The sequence below is a fragment of the Lissotriton helveticus genome, chromosome 6 (assembly GCF_964261635.1).
Source record: "Lissotriton helveticus chromosome 6, aLisHel1.1, whole genome shotgun sequence".
NCBI classification, from domain to species: domain Eukaryota; kingdom Metazoa; phylum Chordata; class Amphibia; order Caudata; family Salamandridae; genus Lissotriton; species Lissotriton helveticus.
Window position 1 is genome coordinate 1,434,617,628 of NC_136067.1, and position 21,886 is coordinate 1,434,639,513.

At 45.0% G+C, this 21,886-nt stretch overlaps 1 protein-coding gene across 3 annotated transcripts in view; it reads left to right on the forward strand.

Moving 5' to 3' along the window:
* LOC144761783 (MFS-type transporter SLC18B1-like) overlaps nt 1-21,886 on the forward strand; it is a 1,350,585-nt gene that overhangs the window by 936,764 nt on the left and 391,935 nt on the right. For all 3 annotated transcript variants that reach the window (XM_078647026.1, XM_078647029.1, XM_078647027.1), the window contains exon 12: nt 6,248-6,341. In XM_078647026.1, the coding sequence (XP_078503152.1) occupies nt 6,248-6,341 (94 nt within the window). The remainder of the gene's footprint in view (nt 1-6,247; nt 6,342-21,886) is intronic.

The following is a 21,886-nucleotide window of genomic DNA, read 5'->3' on the forward strand; positions in this document are numbered from 1 at the left end:
GCAGTCATGCACCACCTCTTAGTTGTAACCTGGTTGGGGAGTTTCTTGGTTCCTGTTAAGCAATCTACAAAACAGCAGTGAGAGCCTTCTCTCGCTCAAAAAAGCCTGTTCGACTGCTGCTCATCCTAGCTTGGCCTACGTCGTCGGACGCAGAGGTTATGATGTTTCAAATTTTAATATGCCGTCGGGCCCCCGGGATGCCGACAAACAGGCTGTGTATTGCATTTCCTCTTTCGCTGCCGGCCTCCGGGTTGTAGGCGATCCAAGCTGTGTATTTTACTATGCCTTTTTTTCTCAATAAAGCAGATTTGAAAACTAAAAAAAAAAAAAAAAAAAAAAAAAAGTACACTGCTCTGCCTTTTTAATGCAACAAAATGCAAATAAGAAAATTCACAGGCCCCAAAAAGGACTGCAGGGTGCATGCATTCCACATCAACACACACCAGACACACACAACAAAGGCATGTCTTTAAGACGCCCAACATCAGAAAGGCCACCCCAAAAAAACACACTTCCCAACTAAATCCAATGCCATCCATGCCCTAAATGATGTCTAAATTCAACAGACCACACAGAAATACTTGATTAATAATGCTGTGGCTACCCGCTCGAGCCCGCAGGCCTGTTGGCAGACAAGACCAGACAAGCTTGCAGGCCTAGGCTTCAAAATGGCCACCAGCCACAGGACCAGGCCCAACATCAGAAATCCCACCCCAAACAAACCCACTTCCCAACTCAATCCAATGCCATACATGCCCTAAATGATGTCTAAATCCAACAGACCACACAGAAACACTTGATTAATAATGCTGTGGCTACCGGCTCGAGTTCGCAGGCCTGTTGGCAGACAAGGCCAGACAAGCTTGCAGGCCTAGGCTTCAAAATGGCCACCAGCCACATGGCCAGGCCCAACATCAGAAAGCCCACCCCAAAAAACACACTTCCCAACTCAATCCAATGCCATCCATGACCTAAATGATGTCTAAATACAACAGACCACACAGAAACACTTGATTATTAAAGCTGAGGCTACCTGCTCTGAGCCTACTGGATGATAGCAGACCTGTTGGCAGACAAGGCCAGACAAGCTTGCAGGGCTAGACTTCAAAATGGCTACCAGCCTCATGGCCAGGCCCAACATCAGAAAGCCCACCCCAAAAAAACACTTCCCAACTCAATCCAATGCCATCCATGCCCTAAATGATGTCTAAATTCAACAGACCACACATAAACACTTGTTTAATGCAGCTGTGGCTATCTGCTCTTAGCCTACTGGATGAAAGCAGGCCTGTTGGCAGACAAGGCCAGACAAGCTTGCAGGCCTAGACTTCTAAATGGCCTACAGCCACATGGCCAGACCCAACAACAGAAAGCCCACCCCCAAAAAAGACATTTCCCAACTCAATCCAGTGCCATCCATGCCCTAAATGATGCTTGGAAATGAAATACCAAAGGAACACTTGCTTCCATCATGCACCCACTCATGAGGCCATGACTAGCTCTGGGCCTACTTTATTTATGCGTTTTTATATAGCGCGGACATTACCCGAAGGCGTCAGAGCGCTTCACAATATGAACAGAAAAATTACAAATGAACAAATTACAAAAGCAGACGATAAGTTACATGAGGTAAAAGTGACAATTGTGAGCAAACAATACATGAGGTATCAAACAGTGCAATACATGAGGAAAGAACGGGGATAATTCCAACCCGCTCCTGTTCGGGTTTTTCAAAATAACAGTGTGCAATGGTCCGCACATCCGGAAAATATCCTCCACGTTACCCCTACGGCATACCGCTGTTCATGCAGTGACAATTGGCAAAACCCGCCATTGTCAAAAAACACGCCTTTTTGTTATTACCTTTCATTCCGTGTGCGGACCATTGCACACTGTTATTTTGAAAAACCCGAACAGGAGCGGGTTGGAATTATCACCGTTCTGCCGATACTACGATACTCCATACCACTTCAGCCCTGAAGAGTCATGGGTTATTACCCTAACTGACGAAACACGTGTCGGCTGGTTTCCTTTTGTATGGATCTCCTTGATAGGAGAAACATCCACATACTCATTAAAACAGGAATGAAAAGAACATTTGTGTGTGATCTTATCCTGTGAATGACTTTAACTGGATTACTCATATCATTAATACTGTTGTGTGCGCTTGACTGGTTAGTTCAGGAATCAATGTAATGCCATTCCTTCGCAATTAAGGAATCGCTAATTCCGAAAATTAAGAAATCCTAAAAAAATGTAGGATTTCTTGATGCATAGGATTTTGCAATTCCTAAATTGCGATTCCTTAATTTTTCGCAATTTAGGAAATGCAAAATCCTACAATGATGCATGTGGGGGTTAGTGCTTTAATACAAGAATATCATGGTAATATCAACCCTTGTACACGCCATACATATGGTAATCGTAGCGTAGTGTCAGCAAAAAAGTAAATTCTAAACACTGCTGAGTAAGACGTAAGGAAATGCAACAGGCACACATTTTCTGCTCTGGCCTGAGTTGCACCATGAGAAACGCTAGGACTACAACATGGCTTTCAGGAAATAAATCGTTCTTGAATGGAATCCCAGCATCCGCCTTTCCACATCTTAACTTATTGCTACCATTTATGTTATCCCCTGTTTATAGGTAAACGCATGGCAGAACTTTACCTGGCCGCATGTTAGTAAAATCGACAAAACAGTACATTAATCATGAAATTACAGCATTCCAGAGCCCTGCCTCGACACTCACCTCTCCGTCGGTACTCCGCACTGGACTGAGCCTTTTACCGTAGGTGAGAGTCAAGAGGCTCGGGCACTCTAATATGTGCCTGAATCAATTGGGAAACATGGAGCCTGTGTGTGAAAACCCTCCATCAGTCCACAACAGGCATGCATCAGGCAATGATGCTATTCCACAGCGCATGGACAAACACAAACTAGCATTACGGGAATTGTAGTGCAAACCCGTGCACGGAAATTAAGAGGAGCACGTTTTATGCGTATCTGAACCAATGGCACCAAGAGAACCGAGACCACTCGATATATGGTCTGCTATTGGAAAAATGTGCCTAACTTAAAAAGTCCCGCTAAAGTAGTCGCACTAGAATGCACACAAAGGCCTGACGGGAATTGTAGTACATGCTGTATTGACTCCATGGTTTTGTCATAATAAGGCATACTGCCTCTGCTTTATATTATTCAGATGGGATGATCTATCAATTTACAAATAATTGAATGTACACAAAAAAGTGTATTAGAGTCGGCTCCTTTTAGAACCCATCCATCTATTGACATGATGGCAAGGTACATCTACGAAGTGGAATCCACCACCACTCCAGATGCCCCCCCATTGAACTGTGTAAATAGTCTCCAATACCGTGATAACAAGTCGGTCCAAACTACATAGCCGAGGTGGACTAAAACCTCCTGACTGTGCAGTCTAGAGATCCAGTGCTGCCCAGCAGATCGACTGAAGAGACGCAATGGTGACTTGTGGTTTGTTTCATTTTCCAAGAAAGTCTGGACGGGATATAGGGGCATATTACCAAGCAATAGCGATAATTATCGCTATTGCTTGGTTAGAGACAAAAATTTACCGCTGAGCTGCGGCAATTTTTATCGCAAATAAACCTTGGTATTACCAAGGTTTATCGCCAATGCGATAAAAATCGGCTGCAATGCATGAATATCGCTGATAAGTCAGCGATATTCATGCATTACCGAGGTAATGCTCTTAGCCATGTTATCCACCTCCCATTGGATAACATGGCTAAGAACTGCTCAGGGCAGGTGTTAGCTTTTGGAGATATTCGCGCTTAGCGCAAATATCTCCATAAGTTGGTAATAGGAGATAGCGATGTTAGCGACTGTTTCCAGTCGCTAACATCTTGGCACGCCCACTTTGCATGTCATTAGTGATAAATATCACTGACATGCAAAGTGGGGCCCAAGATGGTCGCTATCTCCTACTAGCTGTCGCTAACTGGTGTGAGCGACAGCTAGGTAATAGGGAGATAATTTTAGCTCCGCTTTCTTGGCTTTTAAAGCCAAAAAAGCGGAGATAAACCCCCTTAATAATATGCCCCATAGTGTCCTACTCGACACTTTCTAGTGTTCAACCCTGTGCTGTAACCACACTTTACACCAACCCATCCCAGGCGTTACCGGTCAGGTGACCCTGCCAATAAAAGGGCCGCCGCACGTGCTATTGGATTTGGGCTCTTCCGTTTTATCCCTTGTCTGTCAAGAGTAACTCCTTCCTTTCGTGGATACTCAGTCACTTTTCTAATGGAAAAATAATGTTTCTTTCTCTTTTTTGTTATGCCCCTCACCCATTCTATTAGTGGCGTGCTTCTTCATCTGGTCCACCCCGGCCCTTAAAAACCAGGATGGGCTCAACCATATTTCAGGGACCTCTTTTGATGTTGTTGTTCCCAAGGAGACTACACAAATAAAAATACCTCAAATAGACCAATGTGGGTGTGGGTCATAATAATAAAATAAAGAGTGTATGGACTACTGTGTTAGCCTACAGTGTTTCAATTTAAACTATGTTTCAGTTTTGTGCTGGGTGTCTGCAACCATGAGCAACTGGACTTTGTAGTTCCTTTTGTTCCATGAGGGTAAATAGTTGTTCCTTTCTTTGTGAGATTTGTGGTGTTGTTTTTGGCATCTCATTGCCAGGTACATGGCTTTTGCTGCTATACCTTGTTCTCAATGGGCCTCATAAAGTTGTGTGTTGTATCTGTGATGCTTGACATAGGTTAGGGAGTTAGGTGTGTGTTGTACTGTCGAGGAACATCTCTTGGCCAACTACATAGCGTTGCTGTTCTCTTGCTGATCTGTCCAATTTGTTCTTTTGTTTCTGTAAATGAGGTTTCTGTGAGGAATGGGTTGGTACTACTGGTGAGCTATGTTTTGCCAATTAAATGGCCTTGCTACATGTTTAACATTTATCGACTAGCACTGTACATCTATGTTTGATATCCTCAAACCAGCATCCTTCGAAGACATCTGAAAATCACACATTCGCGCATTTCAGTTATGTTAGAAAATCATAAACTGGTAACTTTCCAGTATGTTTAAAAATCCCCAAATTGTTGTCACCTCAAAGGAAAGGAAATAGTGGCCACTTGTGTGCGTAACTGATATGAAGGGAACGCGAGTAGTCAAATACATTGAGAAATTGAGCAACAGGAATATTTAAAGCAATGTTGTGGAAGTCAGGAGTTTGCAGACATTGAGAGAATTAAGAGGCTGACAGAGAGAAGCCCCAGGGATTATAGGGTGGGCCAGAGGGAGCCATGGAGGGCTTTAGACTGCTTTTTGCTCCATTCACAATGTCACAATCAGGCTTTTCATATAAACCTCTTCATAATAGAAACATTTAGCTAAAAATCCCCCTTTGAAGAAAAAGAAGAGGGAGTAGGAGAGGAAGAACTGCAGTTTTGATTATTCCTCTAGGTATTTGGGCTTTAACATGGAAGGAGCAATCGGGGTTTGTGAAGGAACTTTACAAAGGGTGCTGTAGGCCTGGGCTAGGACTAAAATGGCCCACGTGTAGCACATGCTCGAATATCAGTGTAGGATGCTAGCTTGTCCTCAATGAGACCCATGTAAGCTTAGCGCCACAAGAGCTGGAGTAAGCTTTCTGGAAAAGTCAAATGCAAACTGGCACCTGAATATTTTGCAATGGAATTTAATGTACAATGGCAAGAAGCCAGATGTGAAGGGCCTGAGCCTAAGCAGGCTCCTGGCAAAAAAGTGGGATAGCACACATCTGCAAAACTACACCACTGTGCAAAATATTTTATTGCCACAATATCCTGTACAAACCCCAATAATATAATGACATTGACAATCATGGTTGAAATGATGGCCTGTATATTGCCTTCCCAAGATGTGCCCTAAACATATTATTTTTTCTCAGTAATGTGTCTCTTCCGGGCACCGACAGAATCACGCTTTGCTGCCCTCCTGACAAATGAATTTTGCATACCATCCTACCTTCCCACCCTCACATACTCCCTAACAGATTAGTGCAACTCGTGTCCCAGACCTGCTCCTTCCAATAAATAGCGCTTCCGTTACATCATTCAGGGGTTCTGCCTCACCTCTTCTTGTTGACATTTTGGTCATGCAGTATCCTGAAACTATCTAGTGCAGAAGGTATCATAATTTATGCATATGCTTTGTATTCTATAAGTACTTTGTGGACTAAACAATTTGCTTTTTGTTCAATTTAGAACATTTATTGGACCGACACTTGGTGGATTCCTAAACGACAGATTACATTTTGAATGGACTTCAGCTATTCAAGGCGCTGTAGCTTTGGCAGTTGTGAGTACATCTTTATTTTCTCAGGGACTTTAACCTTGTTTGGTATTCGTTTATTCAAAATATAAACAGTTAAAGTACAATTTATGATAGCTTTCTGAAATCTATGACATACCAAGAGCCCACTGCTTAAGTATATGGAATAGCTTTCAAAAAATCTAAAGGTGAACAAAATTAGCCATCAAACGACAAAATTGAGCATGTCCAAATGTTCTGTTGAATAGTGGTCATCATTTACACCCCTGGCTTCCAGACTCTATAAAAAACCATGCCAGAATCCCTTTTGCATCTACCGACCAAGATAAAAACGTAGATACACCAAATCAAATTAAAACAAATTCAATAAACCATGGTTAGGCTTTACTCTGCTCCTTTCCCATGTTTGCCTTCTCAGTGTCAGCAACCTCACAAGTCTGCTTTGTCCTATAAACTAGGAAGTACAAGAACAAATATCACATTTAAGACTAGGATCAATAAACACTGCAGATACTCACCACTGCCAAACATATTAGGAAACATTAGAAAATCACTTTTGAATTCCAGAAAAAGCTCAAGGGCATCAATGTTCCTGTTGGTCTTGTTCCCGAAATTGATCTCCTTTGGAGCTGATTCAGATTTTTGGCCCAACCAACTCCACATTTCAGAGTCCATTGGTGACACTGAAGCAAATCCCAAAGTTTTGTGAGGCCTTGGTGCCTCTCTTTGCCACTCTACAGTCTCCCTCTGGGGCAAGACTTCGGGCCCCAAAAAAATTGCAGGATCTTCCACCTGGAACCCTGCTGCTCGGTCTGCTCTCAGTACCAGCTGGAACCTTCAGAGACGGGTCAGGTCCCACACCAGCTTCAGTGCTGATTTCAATCATGGAACCACGATCTGTGTCAGACGATCAAGGTCTATGCTGAGGCCCTCAACTTTACCCAACACAGCACATCCAATAGTGCTTTCCGAGCCAACCTTGCTTTGACCAATGACAAGGCTGTGCACCAATCTCACTGGGCTGCAGCTTTCCAGCATCCCATAGGGCTCTGACACATTGCCCTTGCCTCATGGAAGGGCTTAGGTCATCCACACTCTATTTAATAATGACCATTATGATGAGGAAATGAACTAGTCCACCAATACAAATGGCATGAGGAACTACCAGTGGCCTGGGTACTTTGCCAGACACTGGCCTAGTCTCCACTCTGCCCATCCACTGACGGCAGCACCTCTTTCTTGGTGGTGATGTGGAGGGTGGCTGAAGTACTGGACCTCCAATTTTTCAGCATGAGGGTAAAATCAATGTCCTCCCAGCGGTCCTACAACCTAGAATGATAAATACAAGGCCTCTTCTGCCTTTCAGTGAGGCTTTGATGGATGCCCTACTTTGGAAGGGAAGAAGCCATTTTCTGTGCCACCAGTGAAAAGACAGATAGCTCATCTGCATCACCCGGCTCACAGTAACCCAGTCTTCAGGACGCAACATCCAACATTGAACAGTTCAGTACTTCAGGCAGCCATCAGCAAAATCAGCCCTAATGCTTTCCCTGCTACCCCACCAGACCCTAAGCTCATTGAAACATTCAGCAAGCACATGATTTTTTGCACTAGCCTTATGTTTGGCCAGTACCAGCTTTTTCCTTGGCTGTTACTCCTACACCATTTGGGACTCCCTTGCCCTGGTTTTACCTGCTACACCAGATAACTTGCATCCTGTCCTTACACAGGCCATTCAGGATGACTGCGATATGGTGAATTTCATCATCAGATGCAGTCTGGATGCCATTGACTGCATAGGCTGAGTGATTAGCACTGGTGTAGTACACAGGTTACATGGCTGGATGAGGACCTTTGGCTTCTCTGGGGACGACCAATCTTCTGTCATGTATATACCCTTGGTGCCTCTCCCCTTTTCATTGAAAAAGCAAATTTGGACCTAGAGCAATTTAAAGAGAGCCAGGCCAGGGCTTGCTATTTGGATATAACTACCCCAGTACAACAATTTCATTCCCTTGTGGATATGGTAGGGTCTTCCAATTCTGCCAGCACCAACCTTTAGAGCCACTCCAGAAAATGACACATCCATTTTGTGGCTGAGGTTAGGGATCCCAAAGACAACATGGACAGCAGGAGCTGCGTGCAGACCAGTCTTCTGTCCTTACAGATGCTGCAGCCGTTAAACCCCTTTAACGTCTTTTTTGTGGCACATTCCAATCCTGTTGGAGGCATGATTCATCGTATTTTTCCTATCTGGCAAACAGTCTCTTTGGACAAGTGGGTCCTGCAAATTATTCTACTCGGATACGTTCTTACATACCTTTCCATACCAATACACCTACTTTCTGAAGGACAGAGGTCTTTTGTCTTATTTTAGACATTTGTCCTCTAAAAGGTTTTCTGTGGAAAGACACATTTAAGATGCTAACCATGACCCAGGTATTACCTGCCTACAGCCTTGGAGACTGGATGGTAGCGTTGGACCTGCAAGATGCTTATTTTCATATCCCTGCCCTGCAGGCCTACATGCACTATCTGCGGTTCACAGTAAGGCAAGAGAACTTACAATTTCCAGTGCTTCCCGTTGGCCTTACCATTGCCCCTTTGGTGTTCATGAAAGGGATGGCGGTTGTTGCTGTACAACTTCGGAGGTTAGGGGGTGCCAGTCTTTCCATATCTCAATGACTAGTGGCTGAAGGCAACCTCATGCCAGGCAATTGTAACCCACTTCCAGACTACAGTGAATTTCCTAACATCTTTGGGGTTCACGATTATTGTGCTGAAGTCCCACCTGATTTCTTTCACAGAAACTCCCTTTCAATGGAGGTGTTCTGGACATGGGCAGTTTAGCAGCTGTTCCAATGGCTCCGCAATCTAAAGATAGTTTTTCTCATCCACGCAGTGGGTGAGTAAGTTACAAGTCCTCTCTGTCAACCTGCCATACACAACATTCTTTGCAGAAGAGCTGGTTTTAAGAATCCAAGCCTCCATTCTCTCTGAAAGTGGTAACTCCTTTTGAAGTTGAGCAAAACAGTACCCTCCCGGCATTCTTCCTTCCACTTCACCCCTCTAAGATAAATGAAAGACTCCATTGGCTGGATCTCACACGAGTTATCAGCTCATACATTGATTGTACCAGAGAACATTGTTCGAACAAAGAGCTCTTTGTTTGAAAAACTGGAGCGAAGAAGGGCAGAGCAGTGCAGAAAAGGATCATTTCTCACTGAATTGTTCTCCTACTAAAAATCTGGTATGAACTGACGAAGAAGCAGTGCCCAGGCCGATTCCATGAGAGCCAAAGTGCCTACTACAGTAATCGGCACACAGAGTGCCTGTTCTGGACATTTGCCAGACTGGTAGGCGGGCATCACTTCATACATGTATGAAGTACTACTGTCAGAACAGCCAGGTCTGACGAAAGGAACACTTTGGATCCTCTGTCCTGCCGACATTTTGGTCTGAGCCAGTGCACCAACTTAGTAGGTACTGTGTGTGTATCTATCCAAAATCGAAAAGTGCAGAATTTTCTCTTAGAAATATCCATTAGAAGAACAAGTTACTTACCTTGAATAATGCTCAAGGATTCCATTTGTCACTTTGTTGTGCACTTTATTGTGTCACCCTAAGTGAGATGGGTATGCCCAGATGTAGGACCCATGCAGACTGTGTCACTGGTACCAAGCGTATATGTGGTTAATGAGCAGGGCCGGGCCTACTTATAGGCTATAGAATGGCTGGTCCGACAGGTCAGTGTATCAGACTATTATGGGTCTGACTTTTGTGCTGCTGGGCTGGGTTTAACTGTTGATTTCTCTTATATCAAAATAAAGATTGCCAGGGGCAAGCTCCATGCTGTCTTCCAGTTCAGGGAGTATCTAGCCAGGCAGTTTGAGCTTAACTGTTTCCATTAGAGCATGGTCATGGGTGATTTATACATTACTGGGTCCAAACTGAGGTGGCATGGTGTGCAAAATAATATTGTACTGGGATGTGGCCCCATGTAATTACCAGTGGGCGAGATTAATGCAAGAATATCAACCATCCCTTCTTTTTTTAAACTTACAGCTAGATTCATGAAAGGAAATTGCGCTCGCAATAGCTGCGAATTCGCAATTCCGCTCGCAATTTGAAGGGAAGGAATTCAAGAAACCCAAACAACCAAAATAGCGAATTCGCAATTTAAAAATAGCGAATTCGCTATTAAATTCGCAGATTCCTGGAGGATGGGCATTTGCGAATCGGAAATTGCGAGGACCCATGGATTCTGCGAATTTAATAGCGAATTCGCAAAAATGCCATTCACGAAAAATCGCTAAAAGCGAAAAACTTGAAGATCGCTATTTGCGACGCGCAATTTAAGAAGAACTCAAATCAGGTGGTAACCAGTACTGATTTTTTTTTTTTTTCAAAAAACAGTTATGTCACTCCCAACAGGTGCAGGGCTGATCAAACACATTTAAGGACATGCAGCTGGAGCCTGGTGATTCCCACAATGCCTGGACTTTACATGCTGGTGAGGCGGCGTAGGCTGCAGCGAGCTGCACGCAAGAGACGGAGGATACAGGAGCGGATATTCCGCCAGCGGGTCACCCTTCTGGGCCAAACCAGGGAGCAAATCTATGCCAAGTACCGCCTGAGTGGGGCCATGATAATCAAGCTCATCCGGGACCTAGACCCCCTGATGCAGCACCCTACAAGGAGGACCAATGCCGTGCCCACACATGTGCAGGTATTGTGCTGCCTGCACCTCCTGGCCTCCGGAAGCTTCCAGGGGATGGTCACTGTTGCAGGGGGGATATCCCAGCCCACCATGTCCCGCTGCCTAAGGAGTTTCCTGGAGGCAATGCTGACCCGGCTACACCACTATATATCATTCCCCACCAGCCAACAGGACCTCAATGATACAAAGCTGCAATTTTACAATGTAGCCCAATTCCCACACGTCATTGGATGTATTGACTGTACGCACGTCCGTACATGTACCGCAACCGGAAATGCTACCACTCCCTCAACATATAGATGGTGTGCAATGCCAAAACAATAATCACAGACATTGTGGCACAGTACCCAGGGAGCACACATGACTCCTTCATCTTCAGGCACAGCGGCATCCACACACGACTGGGCAGGGGAGACTTTGGGGAAGGACACCTACTGGGTAAGTACACATGCCCCAAATGTGTACGTTGTGATCATGTAGCTGCGCAGAACAGGCACTCACTCTCTGCTCCTTACATACAGGTGACAGCCGCTATGCTCTCCGTGAGTACCTCCTCACCCCATACCTCAACCCTGCAACTCCACAACAACGGTGATTTAATGCATCACACATTCCCACAAGGAACTGTATTGAGAGGTTATTTGGCCTGTTGAAAAGTAGGTTCCGCATACTGCACAAGACAGGTGGGGCCATGAAATACAATCCTGAGGTCTGCTGCCGCATCGTGGCGGTGTGTCCCATCCTTCACAACATTGCTACCAAGCGCAGGATCCCTGTTGACATCTCTGGCAGTGAGTCAGAAGGGGACAATCGCCCACCTGCACATGTGCGTCACGCACGCGGGGAGAACCCAGCAGAAGGACACAGGCGCCGCAACCAAATCTGCATGAACTATTTCTAGGGCACCCACTCCCCACACCCATAACTCAACTCATGAATGACGACATTAATAATGACATGAGGCACTTTACGTTATTCAGAATTTTAGTTACTGTTACTGCACAATAAACATGGCATTCCGAAAAGTGTGAAAAGATTGACATATTGCGTCATATGTCCAGGTTAGTCTGTATGGCATGCTTGTTGCGTCAGCATGTGGCCTCATTGCAATGCACAACAGTTCAGTGGCGTCTCCGGGTAGTTGCCCCTGACCTCCTCTCAACGTCCTCCTCCAGATTGTGCTGTGCGGCAGCAGAGGGCCTGCTGCTGCGGCGGGGTGCTACAACCGGTGGTATGGACTGGCTGCTGTGGCTTGATGTTGCCTCACTGTTGTCGTCTGCCCACCCCGCCTGGCCATGGCCAGTGGCCTGCATGCCCTTCATGGCTCTTGCTATGTTCTCCAGGGCTGTTGCGACGTCCTGGCAGCACTGCACCATTTGGCCCTTCATGGCCAGGGAGCGTCGCGAGAGCTGGCAGGTGGCGTTCCCAATAATGTGATTTGACGGCGTGTACGCCGACAGGCGGGTCAATAGTTGGCGGTGTCTGCGGCGATTGACATTCCGCTGCCTGGACATTGCCTGAATGTTGGCCTCCACAGCTGCTGTCATATGTGCCACATTACGTGCCGTCTTGTCCAGTTGGAGGTGGATGGCGGCTAGGTGTCGGGCCTGGGTCTGGTGCACACTCAGCATCCTGCGCTCAATAGAGAGCCCACCTGCTCGCACAATTCTGCCCCTGCCAGACCGCTCGTCTGGCTCCTCACAGCCGCAGACGGCGGGTTTGTTGGCGACCTGCTGCTGGTGTTGCAGGCCCCACTGGTGGCTGTGTGCTGCCTGGTGCTACAGCAGCGCCTGTTGTCACGGGGGTGGCATGGGCCACAGGGGCGGGTGGTGGGATGACCGCTGTTGTGGCAGGTTGCCCTGATGGTCCGGGCTGTGGGGTATGATGAGTATCCCCCTCTGTGTCCTCCGTGTTCTCCTCTATCACCAAGGCCTCGCTGTCTGAGCTGGGACATCAGCGCCACCTGTGATGTGAAGTGGACGTTGATTAGTGACATGTTCGATACACAGTTAGGCTTGCTACATGCATGCAGTCTACCATTCCCTGTCTCGCTGCAGGATTGACTCTCACTGGACATGTCAGGCTCTATGGTACAGGATGGTAATTGTGGGCAGACTACATGTCCCACAATGCAATAGCGCTATGGAGCTGTACTTTGGCTGCATGATTGGGGTTTGTTATGGGATGCACTGGAGTCATGGACGATGTTAGGGGACAGGGGGTTGCAGTCGCATGGCACTTACCTGGTGTGTCTTGGGTGGGTCGGGAGGAGTCAAGCTGGGTCACACCCACGCAGGCCTGTGCGTTGATGGTCTCCTCCACTTGGTCCTCCAGTGGGGTGTTCGGTGGGACAGTGGGCTCCCCTCCACCTGCCGCTAATTGCACCCCCAGCCTCTCAGCAATCTTTTCTTTTGCCCGCCCTCTTAAGTCATACCAGCGCTTTTTCAGCTCGTCCACCGAGCGCATGGTCACCCCCACGGCGTTCACTTTGGCGCAGATGCGCAGCCATATTCGCCGTTTGTCCGCCTCTGGTACCCTTCGGGAGTCACTGCCAAATAGGCGGTTGTGATCCTTGGAAACACCTTCAATTAGGTGTTCGAGATCCTGCTCAGAAAACTTTATTTTGCGCTTTCTCCCACTGGTGGAAGGTCCTGCTGCATCCTGTGCCATGCTTGCCACTGTGCTGTCTCCTGCTGTAGTCCTGTGGGAATGCTGGAGGGGAGCTCAGCAACTGCTGCCTGTACTTTAGCCTCTCACTGCTGAATGAGGGTGGGAGCTGCCTACTTCCTGGTTGTGATGTCATCACTGTGCTCAGGATGCGACTTCCCGTTTTTGCGATCTCGCAGTTAGCGAGATCGCTATTTACGATATCGGTAATAGCTATTTCGCAATTTCAACAGGGGTATCGGCGGAAACTGCAATTTTTTACCGATTTCGGCTTCTCGCAATCGGCGATTGCGACCGCTTGCGAATCGCTTTTTTAAATCGGTAAACTTCATGAATGCCGTTCTGCGAATTCTAAATTGCGATTCGCTTTTACTCGCAATTTGAAATTTGTAGAATTGGACATTGATGAATCTATGTGCTAGTGTGTTGCCCTAAGTGGTACAGGAATGTCCAGGCGTGGAAACCATGCACACTAGTAGAACCAAGCTATACCTGGCTGATGACCCCTAACTAGGGCAAAACCATTCTTAGCTTAGTTGTGTTCCGGTTCAAGGAGGACTTGGTTTGGCAGTTTGGGCTGGACTGTTCCTATTCGAGTAGAGTTAAGACTGGTTTGCATATGGCTGTGTCCAAACTGAGGTGGCATGGTGTGCAAAATAATGATAGACTGGATTGAGGCCTTGAGCAAATTACATTGGCCGAGATTAATTCAAGCATTCCATCCATCAATTATTTGTATACACACCAGCTAAGAAGCAGTACCTAGATGACTTGCGGGCCCATTTCACCAGAGCCAAGGCTACTACCACAGCATTGGCACACGGAGTGCTTGTTCCCATTTGCCAGGCTGCTACGTAGGGATTACTTCATACGTGTACAAAGCACTACTGGACAGCCTTCTCTGATGAGAGGGGCACTTGTCCCGCTCTGTCCTGACGTTCCTTTTGGTCTGTGCCAGTACACCAACCCAACTCCTGGGAGGTGCTGCTTAACACCTTCAGCGCGGCGCAGATTCCTGCGCTGTGCTGAACGTTCTAATGAGCCAACGGGCTCATGACGGAACGGTTCCGTCATGAGCACAGCTCAACCGACGCTCATGACGGAACCGTTCCGTCATGAGCATCGAAGGGGTTAAGTATCTATTTGGAAGCAGAAGGTGCATAATATGATGTTAGAAGTAGCCATCAAAAGAACAAGTTACTTACCTTGATTAATTTTTTTTTCTTGTGGATACTCTTTTTATGCACATATTCCTCAGATACTCCCCCATTCTGTAGACAGGGTACCTTTTCAATCTAATAAGATTTCTAGTCTAGAGATCTGTACACTGCTCATAGCTAATCCGCTGTTGGACTCTGAATCTGGGGGCATGGACAGCTTAGAAAACAACTGACGTCAGTGCGCATGGGATGCGCTTATATGCAGCACTGAATGCCACTTTGGGAGTAGAACGGCATCAGTGTAGAGCCGCACAATTCCATCTACCAGTGCAAAGGATTACTGCTTGATAAATGCCATGATCCAGATTGACACTTGGGGACATTCAAAAGTCGAGGAACATGAGAATGGATAATTATCAACCAGAAAGATTGTTACCATAGGTAAGTAACTTGTTCAACACATTTAATGGTGAATATTTAAAAAACTGTGGCAAATGGAGACAACGAGATAATTCAAGATACGATTGAGTACATATTATCACATTTTGTTGAAATTACAAATCTAAACTGAAGTTCAAAGAACTTGTGAAAGCGAGTTTATTCCGTAAAAGCGTGAGCTATTCATAGCACTGACTGTATAATATCATTTCTATGTACATTCAGAAATTCAGTTAGATTACAAGCACACCTTCAGGGAATCAATATTGTTGCTTAAGTGGCCAAGCATTGCCTGAAGGATTTATGCACATAGCTGCAATCGTCACAAGATGGCGACTTTCGAAAAGCTCACCCAATATGACAACTGCAGTGGAGAAATTAATAGAATCATTTCTTAACGTGTGAATTGAATATGAATTTCTTGTGGTTAGTGGGTCACTGGACTCTTTAACTCCATGATGGTGACTAAACCGCTGCTACTGAAATCGTACAGGTCCTATTTGATATATAAATTGAGAATTAGTTAACAGAGATATCTTCCTTTGCTGTCCTGGAAAAAAATCATAATTGAATCGTGAATAAAGGATTTCTCCATTAAGTTATGGGGTTCGTACTCCCGTACCTGGAGATCTGTGACTAAGGCACAGGTAGTATTTCCAGTCTTCTCTTTTCCTTTTTTTAAAATAATTTTTTTTATTGCAACTCAGAAAAAACATTATTAACAGCACAAAAACATACCCAAGAGTCATACAGCGCTACCAGAATGAACATTGCATATGGAAACAAAATCATTTTGATACAAAACAGAATACATAATGAATTTATATAACCAAAAGCATTGCAGGTAAAAAAGAGAGAAAAAAAAAAGAAAAAAAGAAAAAGGGAAAAGTATTTCATCAGATACCGAGAGGTCCCCAGATCCTTTCAAATCTCAATGTTGACTTCGGGCCCCTTAGTCTAGCTAAAGAAGATTCCATACCAAATATTTTATTTAGCAAAGCCCACCACTCACCAATTAACGGGGGTTAGGGGAAATCCAGGCACGTGCGATTGTGAGTTTGGCGCAAGACAGCATAATAGTGATAATAGACTTATATGAAGAATTGGTAATATTAATATCCAGTAGGACTGAGCAAGCTGTAAGTGAGAAGAGGCAGTTCAGTTTTTGGTTTATTATCTTACCCAGGGCACTCCCGAACTCTAATATCATCGGGCATGATTACAGCATGTGTACCAAGTCCGCTGCTACTAGCGCGCACTTAGGGCATTCATTTCGCTCGTTGTTATTTAATGAATTTCCAGCCCATTTAGAAATTCTTTCTGGAGTGTGATAGAGCATGCAAGTTGTTCTAAATTGTTGGAGTCTTAGACTAGATGATGAAACGGTATTGTTAATATTGCGCAATGATATATTAATCATCGCCGTTGTAATGTTGCTGTCTAGCATTTTGCTCCATTTCTCTGCTATTTCATTGCATTCTGTATTTTTATAAGTATTACAACATTTATAGCCAGCACTAATTAACCCATTGTTTTCATATAAATATATACAGCCCCAAATGTCCGAGTCCGAAAGGTTAAAAAGTTTCATCTTTCGGATAAGGTAATCGTGTATCTGTATATATTTGTATCTCATACAGTCGGTGACTTTATATAAGAGTTTTAATGTATCAAAACTCAGAAATCCATGTACTCCATATAGGTCTCCTAGTGTCCTTATCCCGAGTGCTGACCAAGTGAACCCCCAAATAAGTTGCAGCCTGGCATAAACCTGCAGTTGGCAACACTGGTTTGTAGTTCGATACAATTTGAGTTTTATTTAGGTTTAATTTGTACCCAGAGATCTCTCCGAATCAATTGGCCTCCTCTACTATGCCCTTCAGTGCTTCTGTAATGTCGGTGGAATAAATAGCAATGTCGTCGGCATAAGCCGTGATTTTTAGGTCTCGCGACCTATCGATGCGCGCATGCGCATCGAGCGGAGCGAGAATTCAAGCGGCGAAAACATCATGAAACCACCAGCTTTTTGCTGGCGTTTTCATGGCATTTTCATGCAGTTCATGTGAACCACGTGTTCAAACATGAACGCGCATCAGCCTCCCTCCATTTGCCGCAGAGCACATCAAAGGGCTTCGCCCAGCGTGCGCTCTGCGGCTTCTCGGCTTCTCCTCCCCTAATTAGTCATTTTCGCCGCTCCCCTGCCCGCCGTGTCGCATTTCTCCTCCCCCTCCCCTTCTCTGCCCTCTGCCTTCCTTTCCCGGCGCACGCATTTTTTTTTTTACAAGCCAAGCCGGCGGTAAACTGAGGTTTTTTTTTTGCCGAGTTTTATATAGCGCGAACTAGACCCGAACGGAATCAGCTATCAGAGCGCTTTACATATTTTCCTTCTTTGCTTTCCTTTCTTTAGAGTCCCCTCCTTGCAGCTCTGGAGCAGTTTAGGGTTAAACATCATCCAAGCAAGCAGTGTGACGTAGCATCATGTTCCCTCTTTCCCTCACTCCAATTCCCTAAAGTATTCCCCCCCCATGCCCTGTCATTCCCTCTTCAATTGTGTTGCAGCGCTTTAAACGTCTTAAACGCAATAAGCACTATTCAAGCCAATACATTACATAAAGTGACATCCTCCCCTCGCCACTTCTGTGTACCTTTCCCCTTCAGATGCAGCGCTTTGACCCTATCTGCATGTGGCATAAGCACTATCTATGCAAACTGCTGACATATTACATCGGGTTTTCCGGTTCCCTCTCTCTAATTCCTTTTCTCCTTCCACTTGTTTCTCCTCACCTTTACTGCTTCCTTAAAGTACTAAGTTGCACTATAAATGTAGGGCAACTTTACTGTCGTATAATAAGCAGCCAACGTGACATAACTTCCAGGTTCCTTTCTTCTCTCTCTCCGGCTCCCTCCTGTGTCCACTCCTTCCCTTGCTTGCCCCCGCTCTGCGCATGCGCCATCTGTTTGCAAGCGTTTATTAACAAAAGGAAAACATAGTCTGGGAATCACAGAGGCGGGTAACAGGGGGTCCTCAAGCATTGGCATTGCCAATAGGTCTCGCTTGTGGGACCTTATAAGTATTTAGTTTTGCAGCACAATATCCGATTATGCAACAAGGATATTGTGCTGCAAAACTAAATACTTATAAGGTCCCACAAATGCGAGACCTATTGGCAATGCCAATGCTTGTTAATGTATGAGGGCCAAACTCAACAGGACAGATGTAAGGTTCAGATTGCAAAGCAAAGAGAAACGGTTCAATTGACAAAGCAAATAATAATGGTGAAAGGGGGCATCCTTGGCGGGTGCCCCTAGCTATAGAGATTGGAATTGAAGTGATACCGGCATAACTAATTTTAGCTGTGGGGTTGTCATATAGAGATTGGGTCCATTTTAAAAATGTACCATTAAGACCAATATTAATCATCACTTGCCAGAGGTATCCCCACCACACTTGGTCAAAAGCTTTTTCTGCGTCAAGCAGAATCATGCAGAGTGGGGTGGATTCCTTGTCTGCAATGTCAAAGGCTGTTATTGCCATGTTGATGTGTGCCGTAGTGTCTCTGCCCATTACAAAGCCCTGTTGGTGCGGGCTGACAATTTTTGGTATATACGGGGCCAACCGGGTGGCCAGTACCTTGGCAAATATTTTAGCGTCAGCGTTAACCAATGAAATAGGGCGGTAAGAGCCACAATTATCCGGTGGTTTCCCTTTGTTCAAGAAGGACACAAGAATAACCTTATTCCAAGAGCAGGGAGCTTTCCCGTAGTCCCCGATGTAGTTAGTAACTTGTTGGAATAAGGGAATCAATTCATCCAAGCATAACTTATAAATCTCAATTGGTATTGTATCTTCGCCAGAGGCTTTTCCGGATGGTAAAGAGGAGATTGCTTGTCTGATCTCCTGTAGGCTAATAGTATTAGATAATTGTTCCATATCAGGGGGCTCAGATGTTCCTACAAAATAATCCAAGTATTTTTGAATAGCTGCCAAGGTGGGGCATGCTTCAGGTGTATACAGCTTTTCATATAACAGCGAGAATTGCTCTAGGATTTGAGATGGTTGATCACATATTGTGTTATTAGGGCCGCTTATGTACATTATCCGAGTGCTAGCTTTTTCGTCCGCTATTTTCCCGACCTTGTCCTCACTTTCATACTGCGAGAGACGTGTTTTGTGCAGTTTTGAACAGCTATTTTCCCAAAAAATCGTTTTAAGTCTAGCCTTCAAGCACCCTAATTGTAGCCCTAATGCAGTCACGTTTTCGGGGCACAAACGAAGAGCATCAGCCAATTGAAGTTCCTCAGCCAAAATATCGTTAAGCAATATTTTATCTCTCCTACGACGCTAAATATATTGTTGATACAAAAACTGTTGAGTGAACCCACGAATACTTGCCTTGCAGGCATCCCACACAATAAGGCATGTAGTAGAGTTAAGGTTAAGCTCAATGAAGTCTAGAATATGCAGTTTAAGTTGGGAAATAAATAAGGTATTTGCACATAGGTGCCTGGGGAAAGAAAATGCTCTGGGCGCTGCGCGGTTCTGTTTAGTATCACAAGAAAATAAGATGGGGTTGTGGTCGGAGTTTATTCGTGGGCAGAGTTCTATAGTACTATCCTTCAGCAGATTATCTGTTGCCCAAACCATATCAATCCGTGAACAAAGCCTATGGGGAGCAGAATAATATGTGTAGCCAGGCAAGTTAGGGAAAACACTGGGCCAAGCATCCTTGATGGCGGCGCGGGTTCTCCGCATACGTTGGAATGCATTGTGCCTGGTGGTGTCAATCTGTTAGTTCATTATACAGTTAAAGTCACCCATAATGACTAGTTCCCCTTCCCACTGTAATAGTTCCATATTTAATTGATCAAAAATAAATGCTTCGTCAGAATTTGATCCATAGACCACACAGAAAACCAATTTAAATGTTTCTACTAATATTTGTGCTAAAGCCCATCTGCCATTCTTGTCACTAGCAGTTCTACATATCTCAATCTTAAAGCGTTTGTCTTTTAGGATAGTGACCCCTCTTATTGAAGCATTAAAAGTGGTACATACAATCACATCGTAGCCCAGTTGACCAAAAAACGTCCTATCTTTATAGGCTATATGCATCTCAGACAGCAAAACAAGATTCGGGTCATAGAGGACTAATTCTTACCGGACAAGTCTTCTCTTATTTCTACTATTTAAACCTGCAACATTCCATGCAAGACATTTTATGCGCACCATTTAAAGAATAAAAATCAAATAAATCTTGTCATTCCGTAAGGCTGAAATAAAAAACAAAGTATTCTTGAAGTAATAGCATAATTCCGCTACCTGAGTTGCTTTTCCTATAAGGTACCTCCCCCCCCACCAACCTCCACCAACCCCCCCAAGCCCCCCACCCCTCCGACCCCTCCCCCCTCTCGGGAAGGAGCACCCTCCCCTGAACACTAGCTGCCACTAGAATGGCAGCCGACCTGAGGAGTAGCCAGTGGTTCCTCCCCTATCCCCACCCGAACTAAGAGACTCTAAATGTGTCTAAAAGGAACTAGAGCGTGGGTCTATGACCCAGAAAAAGACCCAAAAAAACCAAGAGGAGAAAAAAAAAGAGAGCTATTGATAAATGAGTGCTTAAATCTAGAGTATCATGTTATGAGATCATTTGCAGTTCTCTGTAAGTTTAGGAGGATGAAGCGAGGAAGCTCTCAGCTTCCCTTATATCTGTAAAGAGGTGAGTATGGCCATCTTTGATAACCTTGAGGTGGGCGGGCTCCTGTAGGAAAGCTTGTCCACCATGAGACTTGATCAGGTCAATAACTTTGCGAAATTGCCATCTCCTGTCCATGGTAGGCTTACTAAGATCCGATTTAACAAAAAAGGACAGATTTCCTATTAAGACTATAAGATTCGGCCTAGCTTTTAATGATACTGCCTGCCTCAGCAAAAAGTTACCAAAGTGGATGAGGAAGGGGCGAGGGAATTTATTATGCTTGTTCCTCTGAATAATTGGCAGCCGGTGAACTCTCTGAAGTTGGGAGTCCCAATCCCAGTCAGAGAGATCCGTGAAAGCTTTCTGAAATAAGCCTACCATGAATACCCTCGGGTCATCCCCTTCAACCCCCTCTGGGATACCAAATAACCTTAGGTTAGATCGCCGTTGACGATTCTCCAGATCTTCAACTTTCAGTTGAAAAGCCAGAAGCTGAGATTCATGTTGGCTAACAATAACATTAGTTCTAACTGAGCCCTCTTCCACCTGAACCACTCGCTGCTGCAAAACCTCCATTTCCTGACTTATCCCCCCCATATTTGATGTAATCTTGAGCAGAGCACTCTGGAGCTTAGAGTTATCATCTCGCAGCTGTAAGAAGTGTTCTTGCGCTTCTTTTCTATGTCCAGTCAGCGTCTGTAAGATGATATCCAGTGAAGAGTCATGAAATTCTGGCTCTGGCTCTAAAAGTTCATTAAGAATAGTTGTACACTGAGGGATTATGGAAGTAGATGGCAGGAGAGCCACAGGTGATCTTATCCTAACAGGAGAGGTATTAGCAATAGTGATGTTAGCCATAGAGACACTATCGGATGAAGACTCAATCGTTGG